Source organism: Gigantopelta aegis, chromosome 3, assembly GCF_016097555.1.
Source record: "Gigantopelta aegis isolate Gae_Host chromosome 3, Gae_host_genome, whole genome shotgun sequence".
In the NCBI taxonomy this organism is placed as follows: domain Eukaryota; kingdom Metazoa; phylum Mollusca; class Gastropoda; order Neomphalida; family Peltospiridae; genus Gigantopelta; species Gigantopelta aegis.
In genome coordinates this window covers 85,790,640-85,816,620 of record NC_054701.1, presented here as the reverse complement: position 1 = coordinate 85,816,620, position 25,981 = coordinate 85,790,640, and the positions used below count along the sequence as shown (strand labels likewise).

The following is a 25,981-nucleotide window of genomic DNA, read 5'->3' as shown; positions in this document are numbered from 1 at the left end:
AATGCGCTCTAGTTGTGTCGTTAAACAAAACAAATGTTTTCTAAATTCATGTACGGCTGGAAGAAAAGGAAGACAAAGACATAAGAGGTGAACATATTTAATACAATTTGGTTAAGGTTTCTTTATTCCACAGTCTAATTTCTGATTCTCTGTGGGTGTTTTACCAGGTCTATCATCCAGCAATCATTCCCTGGAGTCAGTCGATACCGTTTATTTTAATTCAAATTCAAGCGCGACAGTAATCATCTTTCTGAAATGTTTGCCCATCAGTCAATGGTGTCGTAAAATGATTGCGTAATTTACGAGGTGTCCTGCGAACAAACTATTATTTTAAAACCCGACAGGGAGCTAAATAGCTCATATTGAAGTTTTAATCAGATTTTTTTCTTTTGTTTCATCTTTCTTCTTTACCTTTATTCCTTTCAATATTGCAAATTATGCAGGATTCTGTGTTTCTGGAAATCTCAGATTATGGGTGGGAAGCATATGATTCAGATATCAAATCCCCAAATGTCTATATTACCTCTTTTTCACGATTCAGGTGGAATCCTAAAAAAAAACCAATTAAATCGCCAAATTCAGATCTGCTTTTTTTTATAAATGAGTAACTGAATTTTCCAAGAAGCTGCCTAGAGGACAACAGAGGCAGCTGCCTCTCAGAAAATATGAAACAAAGTGTCCATTTGTTGAATTGGGCTATCTGGGGCTTCATTTAGAAAGCGTTTTAAAACAATATCGCCTCGTCCATACAAAATGTTTTGCACTGCGCGATCCTGCAGTTGTGAGAGTTGAGTGAATTACTCAAGAATACAATGTATTACTCTACCCAGATTCCTTTTCTACTGTCCCTACATAGACTTCGCAGGCGCAAACAGACCTATTTTAATGTGTAAATGTACTCTCATCAGTTTGCAATCATTGTAACATATTTCCAAATAATAAAATCCTTTTTAACAACTGAAGTTACACGTTGAATTCAGTTTAGTGTTATAACATCAGTGTCTGTATATCGAATGGGTTTCTGGTCGTCCTAATGTTTGTAGTGGCTCAAATTTTATTTCAGTTCCTAAGTTGTTTTTTCGTACATAGTGATTATCTGGAGGCTACTACAGAAATTACGATAACATGAAACTCATTGTAAAGACACACGGTGTGGAACCGACAACGGATATTGGTACTGTCGTAACGACAAATCGTGCTGGCACAATTAAGAGAAAATAATTGATAAAGTTATTCAAGTTGGTATAACTTCATATAATTTTAATATTGATGAACATATATAACGCATAGTAACGGATTTCCAACGTTTAAATGTATTACTGTTGGCGCATTTCTTTGTTAAACGTCTTTAATAAGGGTCTATAATTTCTTATTATCTCTTATAACGTTTAAGTTATGTTAAACAATGTTTTACCATAGTTTAATCGTAGTGTCAAGATATGTAGTAAAATTATAGCTACGACAGTACCAATATCCGGTGTTGGTCCCACACAGTGGTATACAGACATTGACATTTTATACAACAAAATAAATTTAATATCTATTTTTATTTCCCCAAAAGACTCTGTTTGACGAAAATATGTTACAATGGCTACAAACTGAGGACAGACCCTTTATTGACATGTGTGTGAACGTGTAGAACACGCGTGCTAAGACAAACGTTATTGTGTGGGACGTTTCAAGTCACTATAAGCCGTAGTAAAACATCCACGTGACAAATAGAGGTCAGACTATGGTGTTTATAAACAACCAAACAACGATAATACTGATTGTGTAAAACATGAAAAGTCAAAGTTTAAAACATAGTGAAACAAATGTTTAAATATACGATGGACAATCACATCAAAGCGTAAATAACTGGGACGGATTGAATACTGATATATCTAACAGCGAGGATAGTACGCACTTCATTAGCATACAGGTGCAGGCCATGTAATAGTATAATACAAGTACAATCAATATGTCACAGCCATTATTTCATTTCAAATCACGTAACTATTGGAAAACCATGCATTGTTCAACATACACAGAAACCTTGGAGAGAGATTCAAGTTTTACAAGTGTTTTATTATTATAAATATATATGTTTGGTTCTAACTAATTATGACCCTAAACAAAAGAAGTGAACTGTGATGTGAGGCATTTTATATGAACAGGGCAATTCCAGAATTCAGATGGATGGGTTACTTCCGAATTATTTTATGAGCGGCGAGTTTGCAGCCGATAACTGTTTTCAAAGACACCTGTTGGTCATTCGTAAACTTTGCTAACACATACTGTTAACACACATATGTGAGATAACATTTTAAAGACATACATCTGGCTGATCCTAGGAAATGATCAGGTCACCAATGTCATAGCATCTAATGAAACAGAGGAGCACGATCGAAATCGATCATTCTGTGATGTACAAGACAACCTGAAAATTACTTGCCTGTAGAACACAAGTTAAGTGTTTTTGAGGATATGTAAGAAATAGAATACCACATTTGTATCCGTTAGATGCCTTTTATCGAACAACTCGTTGTTTAGAAACGCACCCAACTCGCTTTCGCTCGTTAGATAAATTTTAAAACAACTCGTTGAAAGAAAAATGGTGCTTAAGGGTCACTCATGTAGTATTCTTGGTCTCTCTATTTATGTTTCATAAATATTACAATTTTATTATATTTATTTATGTATTTGTTTATTTATATATACAATATATTTATATATATATATATATATATATATATATATATAGAGAGAGAGAGAGAGAGAGAGAGAGAGAGAGAGAGAGAGAGAGAGAGAGAGAGAGGGGTGTGTGTGTGTGTGTGTGTGTGTGTGTTCACACTTGTATCAAACAAGTGAAAAACTAAATTATTTCTAAAGAAGTCAAAGACACAATAACCACATGGTTTAAAATAACAACAGGATAGTACCACAACCTATACAGCTTTCAAATTTCATTAATTGAAAGTTGTTTCAATGTATCTTCATCCCCTACTAGTCCACAGTTATTTCCCACGGACCCGTTTTATAGTGTTACTGGTGGCTAAAAGGAAATATATACCAAAGAGAATATATAGTTTTGTATAAGGATTCTCAATGACCGATTCACGGCAAAAATCTAAGACCGAATCAGCTGGGTAATACTTCATTTATCTGTAAAATATTTGTTTTATAATCCATTCTATATGATATCTACTCTCTGAGCTATGTCAATACACTAACATGTTTTAATAAATACACATCAAACTCATTCACCTGTCACAGAGTATCACTTGTTACAGCCTAATTTTGATTGTTCATATTTCATACACTGAAGTTTGTACAAATGGAAACCCGATGTCCTAGCCCGATTGCTCCGTTCTCGACGCAGTGACTGGAGATATCAAAGCTTCCTCCCAGGGTGGACATGCGTGAAGTTTGAATGGACACAGACCTGAAAAAGTTGCTTGTGGAATTCAACCTGAACGTGAACACTGGAGAACAATTGTCGTATTTCCTGAACTTCTTAGTATACATCATTCCAGATGGTTTACCACAGTTCTTTCAACACAACGATGCCACCAACATCACAAGCACAGCACTACCATCTTAAATGGCAATTATGTTCGTGTACGTAAATGCAACATCCCGTTGTTTTTGTGTTTTTTATTCTATCATTGAAACTATAACAGCTCGTCCTTGTAAAATAGTTTGTACTGGAATGGAGGAATGATCTCATCCGCTATGTCTGATATGTCATTATCACAGACCAAAACAATCGCCAATGCTTAAACGGAAATTACGTTCGGGCACACAAATGCAACCTTTTTTTAATTACACCAAATTAAAGCAATTACAGCAGCTCGTCGTTGTAAACCAGTTTGTACTGGAATGGAGGAATGTCCTCATCCTCTCCAATATATCGTATATGACAAATGCTTCAACGGTAATTAACTTCGTGCATGCAAAGTAACATCCCTTTTTTAATTCCACCATAGCAAATACAACAGATTGCTCTTGTAAACCAGTTTGTACTAGAATGGAGGAATGTCTTCATCTTCTTCAATGTTGTGGTCATCCGATATATCATTAATGACAAATGCTTCAACGGTAATTAAGTCCATGCACGCAAACGTATTAAGGCAACTACAACAACTCGTCCTTGTAAACCAGTTTGTACTGGAATGCAGGAATATCCTCGCCCTCTTCGATGTCGTGAACTAGCAGCGTGAAGTAGTACACTCCTTCGTGGGGAAGCTTCATATGAAAGGTCTCTGCACTGTCCATGCTTCGGATTTCTGTGTCAATCTTATGAGTCAGGCTTTCGTTGTCCACGGACGGTCCGGGTCCATCGTACTGCAGGTGGGGAGTGACGGCGACATTCTGCAAGAGGACGGTGATGCTAAGGCGTCCGTCAAACGTCCGTATCGTCGCCTTCATGCTGAGAGGTCGGATGTTGAAGGCGAACATTGCGGGCCAGGTCTTCAGGGTGTCTTCGAAATCCACCAGCGAGATGGACTGGTTCATTAGCAACCATCTCCTGTCATTGGGGAAGTGGGACAGCCTGAATTCATCGGGCGGAGTCATGAAGAAGTGTTCTGTGAAAAACTTGTACGGGAGAGACGCGAAGTGGACGTCGAGAAGTCGGTACTGGTCGTCGATGAAGACAGCGTTCCAGGAATGCTGGAAGCAATCGGACTTCACCGAAGATCCGGGCAAGTAGTCTTTCGTCTTCGCGAAACCCTCTATTCTCTCACACTTCAAACCAGCAGTTCTGGAAAATATATATTTGTTCAAATTTACTTATTAAATATGTTTCAAATTAATAACTGACTTTTTAAATAAGATTTTCGACAGTAGGAATTGGAAAACAAAACGCTGCGTTTGTTTGATTGTTTTGTTGTTGTTTTTTGTTTCTTGTGTTGTCGTTTTGTTTTGGTGTGGGGGGGTTTTGTTGTTGGGTTTGTTTTTTGGGAGGGAGTATTTTATATTTTTTTTTTTTTTTTATTTAAAGATGTGAAAAGACAACTATTGCTATTGCCATGTTAACTAAGGACATTCAGCTGATCATGAAATTATCCATATTTCCATCCTTGATTTCTTTTTGGCGACTGCCATGCTAAACTATAATATTTTATTGCAGAACAACTTAGTAAAATAAGCTAATACAGAAGCACCTCTGCAAAAATATACAAATCTATCCACAACATCAAACACATTTTTCTTGCCTACTGGACAGAGTTATCCAGCTTTTGCACGGTGCTAGAAATCTCTGTCTGACCCTAGGGCTAGATAAATCTGTCCGACCCGAGGGCTAGACGATTTCTACATACGCGTGACGTCATAACTCATGTGTTACGACGATTGACGTCATAACTCATGGTTTTTAAAATTCTGTTTGCCATTTCACGTTGTATCAGTGTTTTAAAAATATTTAAACAAATTAATATTTTCTATTTTATATTTATTGGTGAATTAACATTACATATTTATGTCGTTGCATAAGGTGGACAATATTTTTACTCGTATCATTAAATGAGTTTGCAGGTGAAATGTATACGAATTGTTCTACAATAAACAGACCGTAGCTTAGAAAATTAACGTTTTGTTACTGTAATTAAATGGACAAGAAAAAGAATTAATCATCGTTGTGAGGTATATATATATATATATATATATATAAGGCAATTCCAACCCTCGGGACAAAATGTTTTTGTCTTCGGGTTGGAATAGCCTTATCTATACCTCACAATGGTGATAGATTCTATTAATAGTTACTTGTAAGACACAATCAATGTTATGATGAAGTTCAGGGCTTGCAACAGGAAATACAATATGGTCTGCTGTTGTGTGTTCATAATAGCAGGGCAGAAAATATCCTACTAAGAACAAATATAGCCTGCTGCAAATAAGACAGCATCTTGTTTGGGATAGTGTATAAAAAGTTAGGACCTCTGAGGTGTATTTTAGAGCATTATAGAATTAAAATATAACAGAATCTCCAGCTAAATAGCAGATGAGATAATCGTAGGTAACTTTGTCTCTTGAAAAAATGACCGCCGATTTTTTATGGTTTTAGCAGGTGACATTTCTGCTTCGCCTGCTTGGTCTAAGACATGGACTGCTTTTCGCAGGTCGCCATTACGAGCCCTGACGTTACACCTGCACATTAACTACGAAATGGATAGAACATACTTTGCCAGCTCCTGAAAGACTACAGAATATGACGTCTTCCCATCAGCAAGAGTCTTCATTTTGTCTGTCGGAGAGTTGCCTTTCCTGGTTACCTTGGAGTAGTAACGGAGACTCTGACTGGCCAGCCACCGGTAGATGGCGTGCACTTTGAGTTGAACATTGCTGCATGAACGGGTGATGGCGTCCGTTAAACTTTTTATGCTGGTATGATCTTCAGTTCGAACCTAAAAACACGTGTATAGATTTGTATATTAAATTTAAAATAGTAGACACTGCGGTACCATTAAAACAAAAACAACCATCTAATGTGATCAATAAAACAGTATCCATACCACATTGTACGTAAATCAATAAACTGATTATCATACGAAGTCATAATTATAGTCATTACTAGCCCTTCTGCCTGGCAAGGGTCCAGGATGTAGCTCAGTGGTACAGCGCTCGCCTGATGCGCGATCGATCTTAGATCGATTCCCGTTGGGCTATTTCTCGTTCCAGCCAGTGCTCCACAACTGGTGTAACAAAGGCTGTGGTATGTACTATCCTGTTTGCGGGATGGCGCAAATAAAAGATCCCTTGCTGCTAATCGAAAAGAGAAACCCATGAAGTGGCGACAGCGGGTTTCCTCTCTTAATATCTGTGTGGTCCTTAATCATATGTCTGACGCCATATAACAGTAAATATAACATTTCCTTCTGCTTGGCAAGTCCAATAGAATCCTGTGTTTTATTCCACTCTTTGTTCTTTTCTTGGAATATAGCACTGACAGAAGGTAAATTATGACTGCACATGTCCTCACGATGAAGAAAAAAGTTTGTCTTGTTTAATCATACCACTGAAGCACATCGATTAATTAATCATCGGCTATTGGATGTCAAACATTTGGTAATTCTGACTCGTAGTCAACAGAGGAAACCCGCTACATTTTTTTCTAATGCAGAAAGGGATCTTTTATATACACTTTCCTACAGACAGAAGAACACATACCACGGCCTTTGTCCAGTTGTGGTGCACTGGTTGGAACGAGAGAAAAAACCCAATGAGCTGAATGGATCCATCGAGGTGGTTCGATCCTGCGACGCAAGCACCTCAAGCAAGCACTCAACCGACTGAGGTAAATCCCGCCTCTCGCGATGAAGACGTTAAGCGAGGTCAGCAGTGTGGGTGACCAACTTGGAATCCCGAATGCTGTAGACGGTACCATTGGTATATTACAGGTTGTGGTATGTGCCGCCCTGTCTCTGGGGAAATCATATAAACGACACCTTGCTACTAATCGATAAGAATAGCTAACTAATGAGGAATGAAAATTAAATCCTAGGGATCAATACAGCCGAAAGACAGGTTCTACAAACAGCTGTAGTCGGACTCTTCGCTTATAACCATAGGTATTCTAGCACTGTGCAGCTTCGTAATAAACATTTTGACAGCATTGTCAAAATCTAATAACAACTTCCGTATTGTATGATTTATTTCTAAAGGAAACAAATAGTCCATGAGCCAATAGGGTTTATCGATATCATTTGGTGAATAAGGATCATAGTAATTTTTAGCAAAGCATGCATATCTTGGGTTGGAAAATACGTAATAACATTAAAATAGTGGTAGCTTTTGAGTATTATCACCCTTCTTGACCCAAAATGTTGGGGTTTGGCTCATAGCCTAAAACCAGCTTTGTGACATAATACGCAATCATCAAATGTAAACATGACGCTCACAGTTGAAGGCCATAACCCATAACTGGTATTACTAGCAGCTGGGTAAATCTCATCAAGGCCATTTTAAACTGTAACTTACACGCACGAGCGAGAAACTGAGCACTTGGAACTGTAATAAAGTTTTCATGTCGTCTGCAATTTCCAACACCTATTTATCTAGTAAAATGACGTGTCTGTGATTACTCGTTGAGGCGAAAGAATCAACTTCCCCCGCCATTCCTTCACCGTCCGAGCCGAGTTCACGGGAGTGCGGGACGACATATAGTAAAACGGTTAGCGAGAACACGGTTCATTGATGTTCCGGATTTCGTTTGGTCGACCATCGTGGGGATTAGAAAGCGACACTCGACAAATCCAACATTTGGATTAGCTTACTATTGAATTATTTGGCGGCCTTACACCGTGTGATACCAGCCGTGTGATGTCCAATCCACACCTTACACATGGAATTTATCAATGAGGATCTCAAGCCGAACTGCAGTAATACGAAAAATCATTAAACACATTTCATTTATTCTTATTTTCCAGCTAATATTGAATTAAGGTTCAAGTACGCTGTCAAGGGTACACAGATCAGCTATGTGGACTTTCTGTCCATGACTCTGTTAGTGGTTAATGAGAGAGAATTCGGCGTAGTGGTCTTACACCTATCCACAGTTGATAAGGGTCGTTCTTGGTGGGAGCCGGTACTGGGATGCAAAGCCCAGTACCTGCCAGCCTTTAAAAGTCTACTATGCCACTGAGGCCGATTTTAAACACGACATTACCCGAGTATTTAGGACGACTGCAAATGGAATAGAAGTAGGTCGCTTTCTAGAACTGTATTACAGATAGTCAAAAGTTTCTTTCACCATAGCACTACATATACAGTACACAGGACATCGAATTTAAGACTGGTAGGTACTGGGTTCACATCCCAGTACTGGCTCCCACCCAGAGAGAGTTTTAACAGATCGCCTGTTATACTGTTATTTAATCCTTGCTAAATATCCACGATATCAAAACGCAGTAATATGATATTCTATATATTCACTCTAACTGTTGTAGTATGATATCTAACATATCCAGCGAGGCTGTTATCCATAATGTGTGTGTGATATGCTTTATATATTTTAATTCTGTATTCACTTTACCTGTAGTATGCTATCTAACATATCTAGCGAGGCTGTTATCCATGATGTATCTGCGCAGACGTCAATGTCTTCTCGCGCAGCCTCAGAACTCGAATAGCTAGCAGACGATGACGTCACAACGACCCCGCTGTCGGGTCTGCTTTTTGTTGATTTGCTATCCTTCTGTAATAAAGAAGGGTGTCAAATGTGGAATATCTTACTGGATATCGAAAACATATAATGGGAGGCGAGGATAAAGTTAAAGTTAAAAAGTTAGTTTTGTTTAACAACGCCATTCATTTAAATGTATGCAGTATGTAACATCATCTAGTGGAGAGATTTATATAGACTTGTCATCTGTTTGCTGATCCACTTCATTTATTTAAATAAATATGGTTTACAAAAACACACCACTATAGCATATTGATTCATTAATCATCGATTACTCGATGTCAAACATTTGGTAATTCTAACTCTTTACATGTTTTTCCATTATCAACAAGGGATATTTGTATGCATTTTCCCCCAGACAGCACATCACATGACAAGGTCTTTTCAATATACTGGAACGGGGGGGGGGGGGTAATCTTAGTACGGGTCCACCGAGGAGGTTCGATCCTGCTACCAAAGTAACTCACGCAAGCGCTCTACCGACTGAGCTTCATCCCGCCCCAAGCTAACGTTAATGCATTTTAAAGCAAACTAAATGCATGAATTTGGAACAAACATACACTGGACGATTCACATGTAGGTGTGATATTTTTAATAGAGCCAATAGAACAGATAATCCAATGGGTACTACTAAGACCACTGTGTGTAAATTATAGTTAAGTGGCTAGGAAAAAAAATAAAAGTGTGACCTTTGACACAAAAGTACTTTGGGCTCTGCTTATTAAGTTTTATATGGAACACACTCAACAGTGACACCTAATAGTTATTAAATACTGGGGACCATTCAGTGTAAATATTGTGTTGTTCGTTATGTATTTCTAAATAAATAAATATTGAACTAATTAAAATCTATGTTTAACAGTCAAAGTTTGTGGGTAGTTTTGCTATTAAATATAAACTTAGTTACTATTCCAACCAACAACAATAAAAAATATTATGTTCAGAACGCAACTGATACATTCAGGCTTCAGTCTATTTGCATAGCCATTAATAAAATATAAATATCGACATGTTTGTGTTCAGCCGGCTGTTATTCGCTAAACGTTTGCAAACTATTTTGACTGGTTCCCGAAGTGGTCATTCGGTTTAATGTGTAGCGTAAAAAGCAGTCTAGCAAGCGTTACCTCGTCCAAGTTGGCGTGCACGTGACTCGTGCTGATCATGCTGAAGTCGGTGGCGGGTCGCGATCGATCACTCGCGGTACTGGTCCGACCGTTAGAACCAGGAATCTGTGTGGAGACAAAAATAATGATACCACGTGATAGGTAGATAGATAGGTAGATAGATTGATAGATCGATAGATAGACAGACAGACATACATATAGGTAGGTAGATAGATAGATAGACAGATAGATAGATAGACAGACAGACAAGTATAAACATAGCAGAAAATACAAAATATACCATTAAAACACATACCGTTATATGGTATTGATAAACTATAATATACAATAAAACACACAAATTACTATTAAAGTTAAGTTCATTCTGTGACACCACCAAAGTACATTGATTTATTAATCATCGGCTACTGGATGTCAAACATTTGGTAATTTTGACATATAGTCTTAATGAGGAAACCCGCCACATGTTTCCATTAGTAGCAAAGGATCTTTAATATGCACCATCCCACAGACAGGATAGCTCACCGACAGGGATCGATCCTAGAACGACCGCGCATCAATGGGCTACGCCCCGCCCCATATACTGTTATGTGGTATTGAGAGACTATAATATACAATAAAGCACACAAGTTCATACTAATGCATATCTATATTTGTAAGGAAAAAGAGAGAGAAATACTGTTGAAGAATAATCGATATCGCTGCAATAAAATTCTCCAAGAGTCGATGTCTCATTGACAAGACAAGACTTTATTAACACTCGGGCCGTTGCACAACAGCATAGGACGAATATATACATAAACAGTTTGTTATGTACACGTGACAAGATGGTTGACAGTAAATACATTAATAATACATACACACACAATGTATACAAACACGTACAATTACACATACATTAAAGTTCAAATTGAGAGAGGGGAGGAGATCTAGACTGTGGTCATGCTCCCCCGGAAAATACATTTAAAATGTTTCAAGCATGTTTCAGTATTATCTACAGGATTAAAATATTAAAAGAAAGAATAATGAAAGAACTCACCAAAACGTGTTATCCGTATACATGTGTATATGCGATTCTGTTATTGTTTTAATACCAACCCATATCTTACAGCGTTATGATACTTGTCTTTTGACAGGCCACTTTACAGTGTGTAAAATTAATAATGGGAATCTGCGTAGCGCGAATGGCATGCGACTCAAAACCGTATGACCTACAGACAAACGTACATGCACCATTGATGCGTATTCAATCTCACGTAATGGCCAGCCGTATAAACAGAGCTACAAGTCTATATAGACGCAGATAAGAGTAATCCACAAATATGGCATATCGTTTGTATTAACACTCGAATAGTGTTATCGTTTACTAGTCTAACGCTATCAATGTTAGTTCCTTGTCATTTGGCTGAGCACTCCAATGTGAAGTAGTTGTGAATAAAACCAAAATGTTTCCAACACCGTTTTAGTTATTTCATTGGTAAAGTGTTTATTACAAGTATTTTAAACATATACAGAGATTACCATTTGACCGAATTTGCTTATCTCAGGGCATAAGTGTACGAGACGGGGGGGGGGGGGGTCACTGCCCCCACCCCAACCCCCAGTGTTGGAGCAAATCATCAAATTCGGGCAAAAATGATAGAGAAATTCGGGCAAAATGAGCTGGTCTGAACTCTTTTTACCATGTAATTCCATAATTCTACCCACATTATTAGTTGTAATCCATCTGAAAATGCTTAGTTATTCGTTTCCAACCCTATTTAGCTGTTTGGCAGTATTGCTAATACGACTACATGTTGTCATACAGATTCGTTGACTTCGGGCAGAAATCGGCCATGCACCCCGCCCCCCCCCCCCCCCCCCCCCACACTACAAATATGCCCGTAGGACTGATATCTAGAGTGGGGGCAGTCTGTAATGGGGGGGGGGAGGGGGGTACACAAGACATATTTTTACTGTTATTTATATGGAGTAGGACAACAAATTACCGTATTTTCCCGTCCTCAAGTGTGGTCATAGCCCCCCCCCCCCTACCCACATACTGTTTTTACGGCCTTTATTTGACACCCAATAGCCGCTAAACGCCCATCAACAACTGTGTATGTATTTCACCTTGATCAATTAACCCTTGGCTTTTATTTTTGTAGTAATTGAGATTTTAAAATATGTTTCTCTACTATTACTTTAAAAAAACAAACACCTAGTCTACTCTCAGATAACCGCAATAAAACACGAACTGTGGAATAGAAGCCGAGGTGGAAGACATCAGCAATATATGAAATGGCAATGGAAATGTCACAGCTGCAAACAATTACAATGTACAAGATGGGACAGACCATAATATTATTACAGCTGTCATGAGCATTGATTTACACCGGGGGGAGGGGGGGGGGGGGGGGTCGACGCTTAGTCGGGAGAGCATTCCATTGTGGTGCTTGGGTTGTAAGAAACCATTGGGGTTTTCCGCGATTGTGTATAATAGGCTGGTGTATGTACTGCCATGTCTATGGGAAAGTGCATATAAAAGATCGTTTGCTGTTGATGAAAAAAATGCAGAGGATTTCCTCTGAAGTCTGTGCATCAATATCACCAAATGTTTGATACCCAATAGCCGATGATTAATTAATCAAGGTCTTTAAGAAGTGCCGTTAAAAAAACAAAAATATTTTGATGTTTGGTTTACTGTAAGACATCTGCACAGTTTTGACATTCCTATGTAGTTAATTGTGATGGTTCTTAACGCTTCTGCACACACCACCCAAGTGGTGATTTCTAATGTACCGATCAGCCCCGTACTAATATATCAAGGTTGCAGCTGCTCTACAAACTGGCAGCTGTTTCATAAGCCAAGGACTAAAATCAAATTCCTCCAATCTTTGACATGATCAAGGGCTAATCCAAAGGCGTAGATCTACAAAGATTCAACTTCCTCCTTTTGTGAACAATAATATTTTCATTTCATGAATGCCAATCTTTAAATGGTGTGTCCTTTGCTGGAGTTGGTCTACGTGCCATTTTGCCTTACGTTCACTTCCTAAAATATTGCTTAGGTTCGCCTTTGATAACATATTTGAATGTAAAACACACCATGAGAGAGAAAAACATAATGCCTTGAGATTGCACCTGACCATGCCAAACCTGAAAGATGATATAGAATTCATCAGGCATCAAGAAAATTAAAAGATAAAGTTTGTTTTGTTTAACGACACCACTGGAGCACATTGATTAATTTATCATCGGCTATTGGGGGGTCCCAACGTATGCGCTCTTGCTCCGCCTCACCGACGTGTGCGGGACGAGACGGGCCGGTGGTGCGCCCCCGCGCCGAACGAGGGACGGGGGATCCCACCGAGTGGCCGACCCGACGAGGGCCGGCCTTCACTTTCATTGCGCCCCTGGGTTTCGACGAGCCCTATTTTTTTTTCTTTTTCCATTAGTAGCAAGGGCTCTTTTATATGCACCATCCCACAGACAGGATAGCACATACCACGGTCTTTGATATAACAGTCATGGTGCACTGCTGGAATGAGAAATAACCCAATGAGCCACTGGGCTACGCCCCCAACCCCTCCCCCCCCCCACACACACACACCAATAAGATAGTAGTGTGTGTGTGTGTGTGTGTGTGTGTGTGTGTGTGTGTGTGTTGTTGTTGTTGTTGTTTTTTCAATCTGCCGTCTTGATATTGGGGGGAGCAACCAGTAAAGGGGTGTTACAGCCGCTTAAATTACGTCCCCTACTCTACATATCCACCCACCCCCTCTCCGGTAACGCTAGTACTTCCAACACCCAACTTATCATATTTTTAATAGCCTTTACTATCTGTTCGTCTCTCCGACACCTTGGATCAATAACTGAACTGGGACTCGGGACAGTTGAGTTGATAAATGGTTAATATCTGGCACAACCTTTGACATCGGAATGCGGACCATCGATGCATTTGACAGGTGTCTATAGAGGATTCTAAATTATACACTCGTGTGGTCGTAATCTCGGCAACACTCGCACTCTCTGACTTCACGGGAAATATTTACAGCATTGTACTTCTTGAACAGCTCACCGCCTTTCATCTTATTCTTCTTTTACAACAACTGTTCAAAATCATTTGCCGGCATGAATCGCTGATAACTCGACATTTTGTTTTCCTTAGTGCATCACGTACTGGAGGGACAAATTGAATTCCACCATGAAACGGCGTAACGTGGTGCTGGCACCGGTCGTGTGTTATGGTTTGTTCAGCGTGTGTGTAAAATAGTCTCACATTTAATAAATATTGCTCTTAATGACATTTTATCTTGTATCTTTCGACACATGGCCTATACAGTCTTGACAAAAGTTACCAGCGACACGACTCTTGGAATGCAGTGACAAATTGACAATAGTATGCGATAATATGTATCTCGTTATCTGCCACTAGTAAAATCAGCCACTAAACACTCGCAACTTTACGATCTCGTAGTGCAGTGCAAAACAACATGCAAGTTGATGCGATGAGGCATTAAATGCCTAATTCCATGATGACTGGCCTTACGATTTCAGCCATTTTTAAAGTTCAAATTCCTGTAATTTGCTGTAATCCAGATTATTCTTGTTAGGTTCGTATCAGATGGTCATAAGCGACCTAAAACATTCATCACAATACCCATCTAAACATTTATTGCCCACGGTATATGTCTTGTGATGAAGTTAATATTTGTTTTGTTTAACAACACCACTAGAGCACATTGATTCATTAATCATCGGCTATTGGATGTCAAACATTTGGTCATTTTGACCGCTACATTTCCCCCTTAGCAGCGAGGGATATTTTATATGCACTGTCCCACAGACATGATATCATACACCACGGGTTTAGATATGCCAGTCGTGGGAAACTGGTTGAAAAGGAAAAACCCAATTAGTGAATGGGTCCATCGAGGAGGTTCGAACCTGTGACTAAAGCACCTCATATGAGCTGTTTACAGACTGAGCTAGATTCTACCCCTTGTCTTGTAATAATGTGAATGAATCAATCAATCAGTCAACGAATACAACGGCTAGTGGTGACTGAATCAATATACAAATTCAGAAATATAAATAGCACAAGTCAGTAAAGTAACATTTTACAATGTAACAATGCGGGAAGCGACCATAGCTGACGGGAATCAACAGATGTATGACCATAGTATGAATATGAGTATAGTACATGTAGGTCACAGGGAGACAAGAACTGGGAAGAAGAGTTGGACAGTAAATGAAGTTAAACACACACAGGAACATATTCGGAATTTTATGTTGCATTGTGCGCATCAGGTACATTTGGTGGGGGGGGTGGGGGTGGGGGTGGGGAATGTAAAAAGAAAGACATGTTTTATCACCTAACGACGCACTCAAAACATTTTATTTACGGGTACAGTTACAGCGAGATATCACCTAACGGGCCTGGCCTGGTATATATAGACTGGTACAGTTACAGCGAGATATCACCTAACGGGCCAGGGGGTACATTACAGCGAGGGTAACGGGCCAGGACGGGCGTTACATATCACCTAACGGGCCAGGACGGGTACAGTTACAGCGTTATCACCTAACGAGGTATCACGAGATATCACGGGCCAGGCCTGGTACAGTTACAGCGAGATATCACCTAACGGGCCAGGACGGTACAGTTACAGCGAGATATCACCTAACGGGCCAGGACGGGTACAGTACAGATATCACCTAACGGGCCTGGCCTGGTACAGTTACAGCGAGATATCACCTAACGGGCCTGGACTGGTACAGTTACAGCGAGATATCACCTAACGGGCCTGGCCTGGTACAGTTACAGCGAGATATCACCTAACGGGCCAGGACGGGTACAGTTACAGCGAGATATCACCTAACGGGCCAGGAGATATCACGAGATATCACCTAACGGGCCTGGACGGGTACAGTTACAGCGAGATATCACCTAACGGGCCTGGCCTGGTACAGTTACAGCGAGATATCACCTAACGGGCCTGGCCTGGTACAGTTACAGCGAGATATCACCTAACGGGCCTGGACTGGTACAGTTACAGCGAGATATCACCTAACGGGCCAGGACGGGTACAGTTACAGCGAGATATCACCTAACGGGCCTGGCCTGGTACAGTTACAGCGAGATATCACCTAACGGGCCTGGCCTGGTACAGTTACAGCGAGATATCACCTAACGGGCCTGGCCTGGTACAGTTACAGCGAGATATCACCTAACGGGCCTGGCCTGGTACAGTTACAGCGAGATATCACCTAACGGGCCTGGCCTGGTACAGTTACAGCGAGATATCACCTAACGGGCCTGGCCTGGTACAGTTACAGCGAGATATCACCTAACGGGCCTGGCCTGGTACAGTTACAGCGAGATATCACCTAACGGGCCTGGCCTGGTACAGTTACAGCGAGATATCACCTAACGGGCCTGGCCTGGTACAGTTACAGCGAGATATCACCTAACGGGCCTGGCCTGGTACAGTTACAGCGAGATATCACCTAACGGGCCTGGCCTGGTACAGTTACTGCGAGATATCACCTAACGGGCCTGGCCTGGTACAGTTACTGGCCTGGTACAGTTACTGCGAGATATCACCTAACGGGCCAGGACGGGTACAGTTACAGCGAGATATCACCTAACGGGCCAGGACGGGTACAGTTACAGCGAGATATCACCTAACGGGCCAGGACGGGTACAGTTACAGCGAGATATCACGTAACGGGCCAGGACGGCTACAGTTACAGCGAGATATCACCTAACGGGCCAGGACGGGTACAGTTACAGCGAGATATCACCTAACGGGCCAGGACGGGTACAGTTACAGCGAGATATCACCTAACGGGCCAGGACGGGTACAGTTACAGCGAGATATCACCTAACGGGCCAGGACGGGTACAGTTACAGCGAGATATCACCTAACGGGCCTGGCCTGGTACAGTTACAGCGAGATATCACCTAACGGGCCAGGACGGGTACGGTTACAGCGAGATATCACCTAACGGGCCAGGACGGGTACAGTTACAGCGAGATATCACCTAACGGGCCTGGCCTGGTACAGTTACAGCGAGATATCACCTAACGGGCCAGGACGGGTACAGTTACAGCGAGATATCACCTAACGGGCCAGGACGGGTACAGTTACAGCGAGATATCACCTAACGGGCCTGGCCTGGTACAGTTACAGCGAGATATCACCTAACGGGCCTGGACGGGTACAGTTACAGCGAGATATCACCTAACGGGCCTGGACGGGTACAGTTACAGCGAGATATCACCTAACGGGCCAGGGCCTGGTACAGTTACAGCGAGATATCACCTAACGGGCCAGGACGGGTACAGTTACAGCGAGATATCACCTAACGGGCCAGGACGGGTACAGTTACAGCGAGATATCACCTAACGGGCCAGGACGGGTACAGTTACAGCGAGATATCACCTAACGGGCCAGGACGGGTACAGTTACAGCGAGATATCACCTAACGGGCCTGGACGGGTACAGTTACAGCGAGATATCACCTAACGGGCCAGGACGGGTACAGTTACAGCGAGATATCACCTAACGGGCCAGGACGGGTACAGTTACAGCGAGATATCACCTAACGGGCCTGGACGGGTACAGTTACAGCGAGATATCACCTAACGGGCCAGGACGGGTACGGTTACAGCGAGATATCACCTAACGGGCCAGGACGGGTACAGTTACAGCGAGATATCACCTAACGGGCCTGGCCTGGTACAGTTACAGCGAGATATCACCTAACGGGCCTGGACTGGTACAGTTACAGCGAGATATCACCTAACGGGCCTGGGCTGGTACAGTTACAGCGAGATATCACCTAACGGGCCAGGACTGGTACGGTTACAGCGAGATATCACCTAACGGGCCAGGACGGGTACAGTTACAGCGAGATATCACCTAACGGGCCTGGACTGGTACAGTTACAGCGAGATATCACCTAACGGGCCTGGACGGGTACAGTTACAGCGAGATATCACCTAACGGGCCAGGACGGGTACAGTTACAGCGAGATATCACCTAACGGGCCAGGACGGGTACAGTTACAGCGAGATATCACCTAACGGGCCTGGACGGGTACAGTTACAGCGAGATATCACCTAACGGGCCAGGACGGGTACACAGTTATCACAACGCGAGATATATCACCTAACGGGCCAGGACGGGTACAGTTACAGCGAGATATCACCTAACGGGCCAGGACGGGTACAGTTACAGCGAGATATCACCTAACGGGCCTGGACGGGTACAGTTACAGCGAGATATCACCTAACGGGCCTGGACTGGTACAGTTACAGCGAGATATCACCTAACGGGCCAGGACGGGTACAGTTACAGCGAGATATCACCTAACGGGCCAGGACGGGTACAGTTACAGCGAGATATCACCTAACGGGCCAGGACGGGTACAGTTACAGCGAGATATCACCTAACGGGCCAGGACTGGTACAGTTACAGCGAGATATCACCTAACGGGCCAGGACGGGTACAGTTACAGCGAGATATCACCTAACGGGCCAGGACGGGTACAGTTACAGCGAGATATCACTAACGGGCCTAACGGGATATCAGGACGGGTACAGTTACAGCGAGATATCACCTAACGGGCCAGGACGGGTACAGTTACAGCGAGATATCACATAACGGGCCAGGACGGGTACAGTTACAGCGAGATATCACCTAACGGGCCTGGACGGGTTACAGCGAGATATCACCTTACAGTTACAGCGAGATATCACCTAACGGGCCTGGCCTGGTACAGTTACAGCGAGATATCACCTAACGGGCCAGGACTGGTACAGTTACAGCGAGATATCACCTAACGGGCCTGGACGGGTACAGTTACAGCGAGATATCACATAACGGGCCAGGTGGTAACAGCGAGATATCACAGGGCCTGGCCTGGTACAGTTACAGCGAGATATCACCTAACGGGCCAGGACGGGTACAGTTACAGCGAGATATCACCTAACGGGCCCTAACGGGCCTGGCCTACAGTTACAGCGAGATATCACCTAACGGGCCAGGACTGGTACAGTTACAGCGAGATATCACGCTGGGCCTGGACGGGTACAGTTACAGCGAGATATCACCTAACGGGCCAGGACGGGTACAGTTACAGCGAGATATCACCTAACGGGCCCGGACTGGTACAGTTACAGCGAGATATCACCTAACGGGCCAGGACCAGGTACAGTTACAGCGAGATATCACCTAGGTATTACAGCGAGATATCACCTAACGGGCCAGGACTGGTACAGTTACAGCGAGATATCACCTAACGGGCCAGGACGGTACAGTTACAGCGAGATATCACCTAACGGGCCAGGACTGGTACCACAGGAGATATCACCTAACGGGCCTACAGTTTACAGCGAGATATCACCTAACGGGCCTGGCCTGGTACAGTTACAGCGAGATATCACCTAACGGGCCTGGACTGGTACAGTTACAGCGAGATATCACCTAACGGGCCTTACAGGAGATATCCTGGGCCTGGACAGTTACAGCGAGATATCACCTAACGGGCCTGGACTGGTACAGTTACAGCGAGATATCACCTAACGGGCCTGGACTGGTACAGTTACAGCGAGATATCACGTAACGGGCCAGGCCAGGGGCCCGTACAGTTACAGCGAGATATCACCTAACGGGCCTGGCCTGGTACAGTTACAGCGAGATATCACCTAACGGGCCAGGACTGGTACAGTTACAGCGAGATATCACCTAACGGGCCTGGACGGGTACAGTTACAGCGAGATATCACCTAACGGGCCTGGACGGGTACAGTTACAGCGAGTATCACCTACCTGGCCCGTTACAGCGAGATATCACCTAACGGGCCAGGACGGGTACCAGCGAGATATCACCTAACGGGCCAGGACGGGTACAGTTACAGCGAGATATCACCTAACGGGCCTGGACTGGTACAGTTACAGCGAGATATCACCTAACGTTACAGGAGATATCACCTAACGGGCCAGGTACAGTTACAGCGAGATATCACCTAACGGGCCAGGACGGGTACAGTTACAGCGAGATATCACCTAACGGGCCTGGCCTGGTACAGTTACAGCGAGATATCACCTAACGGGCCTGGCCTGGTACAGTTACAGCGAGATATCACCTAACGGGCCTGGACGGGTACAGTTACAGCGAGATATCACCTAACGGGCCAGGCCAGTTACAGCGAGATATCACCTAACGTTACAGTTACAGCGAGATATCACCTAACGGGCCTGGCCGGGTACAGTTACAGCGAGATATCACCTAACGGGCCAGGCCTGGTACAGTTACAGCGAGATATCACCTAACGGGCCAGGCCGGGTACAGTTACAGCGAGATATCACCTAACGGGCCTGGCCGGGTACAGTTACAGCGAGATATCACCTAACGGGCCAGGCCTGGTACAGTTACAGCGAGATATCACCTAACGGGCCTGGACGGGTACAGTTACAGCGAGATATCACCTAACGGGCCTGGCCTGGTACAGTTACAGCGAGATATCACCTAACGGGCCTGGCCTGGTTACAGTATCACAGGGCCAGGCTGTTACTGCGAGATACACCTAACGGGCCTGGACTGGTACGCGAGATATCACCTAACGGGCCAGGCCAGGCCCGGGTACAGTTACAGCGAGATATCACCTAACGGGCCAGGACGGGTTACAGTTACAGGCCAGGACGACAGTTATATCACCTAACCCGGACTAAGTTACGCGAGATATCCTAACGGGCCAGGACGGCTACAGTTACAGCGAGATATCACCTAACGGGCCAGGACGGCTACAGTTACAGCGAGATATCACCTAACGGGCCAGGACGGGTACAGTTACAGCGAGATATCACCTAACGGGCCTGGACGGGTACAGTGGGGCCTACAGTTACAGCGAGATATCACCTAACGGGCCAGGACTGGTACAGTTACAGCGAGATATCACCTAACGGGCCTGGACGGGTACAGTTACAGCGAGATATCACCTAACGGGCCAGGACTGGTACAGTTACAGCGAGATATCACCTAACGGGCCAGGACGGGTACAGTTACAGCGAGATATCACCTAACGGGCCTGGCCTGGTACAGTTACAGCGAGATATCACCTAACGGGCCAGGACTGGTACAGTTACTGTACAGGACGGGTACAGTTACAGCGAGATATCACCTAACGGCCAGAACGGGTACATTTACAGCGAGATATCACGTAACGGGCCAGGACGGGTACAGTTACAGCGAGATATCACTTAACGGGCCAGGACGGGTACAGTTACAGCGAGATATCACCTAACGGGCCAGGACAGTTACAGGTATCAGTTACAGTTACAGCGAGATATCACCTAACGGGCCAGGACGGGTACACGCGAGATATCCTGGGCCAGGACGGGTACAGTTACAGCGAGATATCACCTAACGGGCCAGGACGGGTACAGGCGAGATATCACTAACGGGCCAGGACGGGTACAGTTACAGCGAGATATCACCTAACGGGCCAGGACGGGTACAGTTACAGCGAGATATCACCTAACGGGCCCGGACTGGTACAGTTAGCGAGATATCACCTAACGGGCCAGGACGGGTACAGTTACAGCGACACGTAACGGGCCTGGACGGGTACAGTTACAGCGAGATATCACCTAACGGGCCAGGACTGGTACAGTTACAGCGAGATATCACCTAACGGGCCTCGATATCGGGTGGCCCGTTACAGTTACATCTCGCGATACTCACCTAACGGGCCTGGCCTGGTACAGTTACAGCGAGATATCACCTAACGGGCCAGGACCTGGTACAGTTACAGCGAGATATCACCTAACGGGCCAGGAACAGTTACAGCGAGATATCACCTAACGGGCCTGGACGGGTACAGTTACAGCGAGATATCACCTAACGGGCCAGGACGGGTACAGTTACAGCGAGATATCACGTAACGGGCCTGGACGGGTACAACAAAAAAAAAAAAAAAAAAAAAAAAAAAAACGAAACAAATCTGGCCTCGCTTGTGCCTGGGATACGGAAATGAAAAGGGCATCGTGATTTTATCAGAAAATTAGTTTCATTCGTTGGACTCTGTGTGTATCAACTATGCGTCTGATTTATACACAACAGATGATGGTTAGAAAATTGATCAGGGGTGAAAACCATTTACCGAATTACTGTATAGAAATAAATAATACGACTATCAGCTGGTTAGCCACTGTGTATTTATTGAATGTGAAAACGTTCGAATAAGAACCTCAGTGTGATTAAGAATATCGCATCACTGGTCAGGTGTCAGCATGTGATACACAGTCCCCACGACCCTTTTCATTTCCGGACCCAGGCACAAGCGAGGCCAAAGGTTGTACCCGTCCAGGCCCGTTACGTGATATCTCGCTGTAACTGTACCCGTCCAGTTGTGTATAAATACTTGGAAATAAAATTTGACGCATAGTTGCCTACACACAGATGCTCCAACGAATGAAACTAATTTTCTGATAAAATCGTTTAACAGAATGCCTACTTTTATATCCCGTTATAGTATATTATTTGTTAAAAATTAAGGAAAATGATGTCTGACAAAGTATCTCTACATGTGTCGATGTAAAACGACAACTTTGCACATTGTGTGGGTGTGTGCGTGTGTCTATGTGTGTTTGTTGTTTTGTTTTGTTTGTGTGTGTTGTTTTTTGTGAGATTTGTTTCGTTTTGTTGGGGTTTTTTTGGTTTTGTTTTTGTTTAATTTTTTTTTTTTTTTTTTTTTTTTTTTTGGTGGGAGTGTTGTTGTTTTCAGGATGTCTTGCCACACAGTTACAGGATTTAAAAATGGAGACATTTTAGTAGTAGTCCAATATATGATCAAAGCAATGTTTTTGAGAAACAAGTAGATTTCATCCGTTTTGGTCGTCAAACATAACACGTATATACTCTCTTAATTATTTAATATCATATCTTTTTAGATAGCTCTTATCTGTTGTTGGTCAAATATTATATAATATCACAATATATTCATTACAAACTTACTATCCTGTCTGTGGGATGTTGCATATAAAATATACCTTGCTGCTAATCGAAAAGAGTAGCCTATGAAGTGGCGACAGCGGGTTTCCTCTCTCAATATCTGTGTGGTCCTTAACCATATGTCTGACGCCATATAACCGTAAATAAAATGTGTTGAGTGCGTCGTTAAATAAAACATTTCCTTTCTTTCTTCCTTCATTACAAACTGATCGCCATTTAGGACCAGCATATAATCGTTTGGCAAAAAGACGATGGTTTACTGTTACATGAGAAATACATTAATGGGCAGGTGGATTATCATACCTATATATGTTAATGTACGTTTAAACAATGGCAGAAATGTTACATGAACAACATTATTGTATAATGTGGTACACACAACTTGTACCACAAAAACAACAGTGTTTGTTGTTTACACACTAGCTTAATTTAATCATACTTCTGACTGATTATTTTAGATAGTCTAAAAACGAAACCCCACACAAGCAACTCTTATCAAATAACAGCAAGCATTTTTCAACACACAGGATAGTGCACACCAAAGAATTTTGATATACCAGTCGTTGGATGTTAGTTGGGACCCGAAAACCCGATGTATATATGCATCTCATCACGTAGGAGCATTCTCACATTCCGTTCCTCTATTACATACAAGAAATTTCAGTACACACAGCTAAATTTTAGCCCCCACCCCCAGTAATGTACATGTATTAACATTTTCATCAGATATGACCAGAGGAAATCCTGCACAAACATATACCATTTTTTTTACTGATATGACATTTATCAATAATATTCATAGTTTTAATTTAACAGATGGGCATTTTGGCTGCTGCCGGCTATTAAGACAACATTAATTTTAATGTCGGTAGAAAGGAAAACATATAATCACGTCATTATAATGTTTACCAATACGACACCAGTTGTATTCAATATGATCATCTGAAAGATGGCGGTTTTAATTGAATAGCCGGCAGCGTCTGTCACTACTTACAATTATTAATCTATTTCGCTAATTTTGCAATTAATACCATGTCAGTGCTTAAATGTTACTAACAATGTTGTTGCTGTTGTTTTTTCTGTGAATATTTTTTTTAATCAACGTCTCTATCGACATTAGTCTGAAGTAAAAAAAAAAGTACAAGGAAAGGAAAGTACGTGGGTGTTATCTATTAACTTATTCCAGCCAGTGCACCACGACTGGTACATCAAAGGCCGTGGCATGTGCCATCCTCTCTATGGGATGGTGCATATAAAAGATCCCTTGCTGCTAATGGAAAACGGTAGCCCATGAAGTGGCGAAAGCGGGTTTCCTCTCTCAATATCTGTGTGGTCCTTAATCATGTCTGACGCCATATAACCGTAAATAAAATGTGTTGAGTGCGTCGTTAAATAAAACAGTTCCTTCCTATTGACTTGTATACGTTAAGTTAAATATATGTTAAATACGTGACATTTAGTTATTTACTTATTTAATGGAAGTGAAAGTTAGGTATTTACATATTTAATGGGTTAAGCACGTGGAATTATTTTCTTATTCAATGTGAAAATACATGACTTTTATTTACTTATTTAATTGATAAAGTATGTGACAGATAGTTATTGGCTTATTTGATGAGGTAAAATATGTGACTGTTAGTTACTTATTTAATGGCTTAAGTACGTGACTGTCAGTGACAGGAGGTGATAAGTTAGTGACTGTTAGTTATTTGCTTATTTAAAATATTATGTATATGACTCTTAGCTAGTTGACGTTATTTTCACATATTTAATGTCTTAAAGGCATACTGTCACGGATTTAAGGACCTTATTTCTCTAAAAAAAAATGGATAATAAATAAAAATTACATTAATTGTTGAAAACCAAATCTAGCTATCGCATCACCGTAACTGAACCATGATGGAGTGAAATCCATGACAACCCTCTCGGCAATTTTAGTTTTTGAATTATGGACCACTGCCATAATTGAATTATTTTTACAAAATATCATTAATAAATGGAGTATGGTGGTTATGAAAATGGTTGAATAACGCACATTTTGGGACAAATCGAATTATTTTTATTCAGGTAATACTTTGTTAGGTCATTAAATAGATTAGTGGTCTGTGACAATATGCCTTTAACTGCGTGAATGTTAGTTATATACTTAATTGTTAAGTGCATGGTTAAACTGTGTGGTTTTGTAACAAACGTTACTGATTAACTAACCTGCTGCTGCTCTTTCTGTTGTTGCTGAAGCCGTTGTTGTTGTTGTTGTTGATGATGATGGTCGTCAATGTGTTGCTGGTTCATCTCCGTTAGATGACGTAAAAAGGTGGAGATGGCATCGTCCTTGTTGAGCGTACGGGTCCGCCGTGCCTCCAGGTACTGGTTGACGAAAAACAGGTCTTCCTGGGCCAGTGACTGGAACAGTGCAACAATTGTCATGTTAAGTGAACGAGTGTCATTATTTTAGCGGACACTATTTTCTGTCTGAATAAACACGTCAATAACAGACACATCAAACAGCTGGTGGCATATTTACAACATGTCTAGTGAACGTGGTTCAGAACAGGTGTTGTTTTTAATAAGTACGTCCTATCAACAGCTTTTAACAACAGAGACGTCTGTACTGGCGAACTCTTTGAACACAGGTGGTGATGGAGGATAGACCGTCTCTGTGGTTGTACAGTCAAGGCAAAGTGACG

The 25,981-nt window shown here is 42.3% G+C and overlaps 1 protein-coding gene across 1 annotated transcript in view; it reads right to left on the bottom strand.

Moving 5' to 3' along the window:
- Window positions 1-2,778: 2,778 nt before the first annotated feature.
- The window catches only part of LOC121368902, a 41,348-nt gene continuing 18,145 nt past the window's right edge, over window positions 2,779-25,981 (bottom strand). The window contains exons 5-9 of the mRNA XM_041493659.1: window positions 25,503-25,697; window positions 10,291-10,395; window positions 9,017-9,178; window positions 6,166-6,389; window positions 2,779-4,744 (exon numbers count right to left, since the gene is read on the bottom strand). Of these exons, the coding sequence (XP_041349593.1) occupies window positions 4,117-4,744; window positions 6,166-6,389; window positions 9,017-9,178; window positions 10,291-10,395; window positions 25,503-25,697 (1,314 nt within the window). The 3' untranslated portion in view covers window positions 2,779-4,116. The remainder of the gene's footprint in view (window positions 4,745-6,165; window positions 6,390-9,016; window positions 9,179-10,290; window positions 10,396-25,502; window positions 25,698-25,981) is intronic.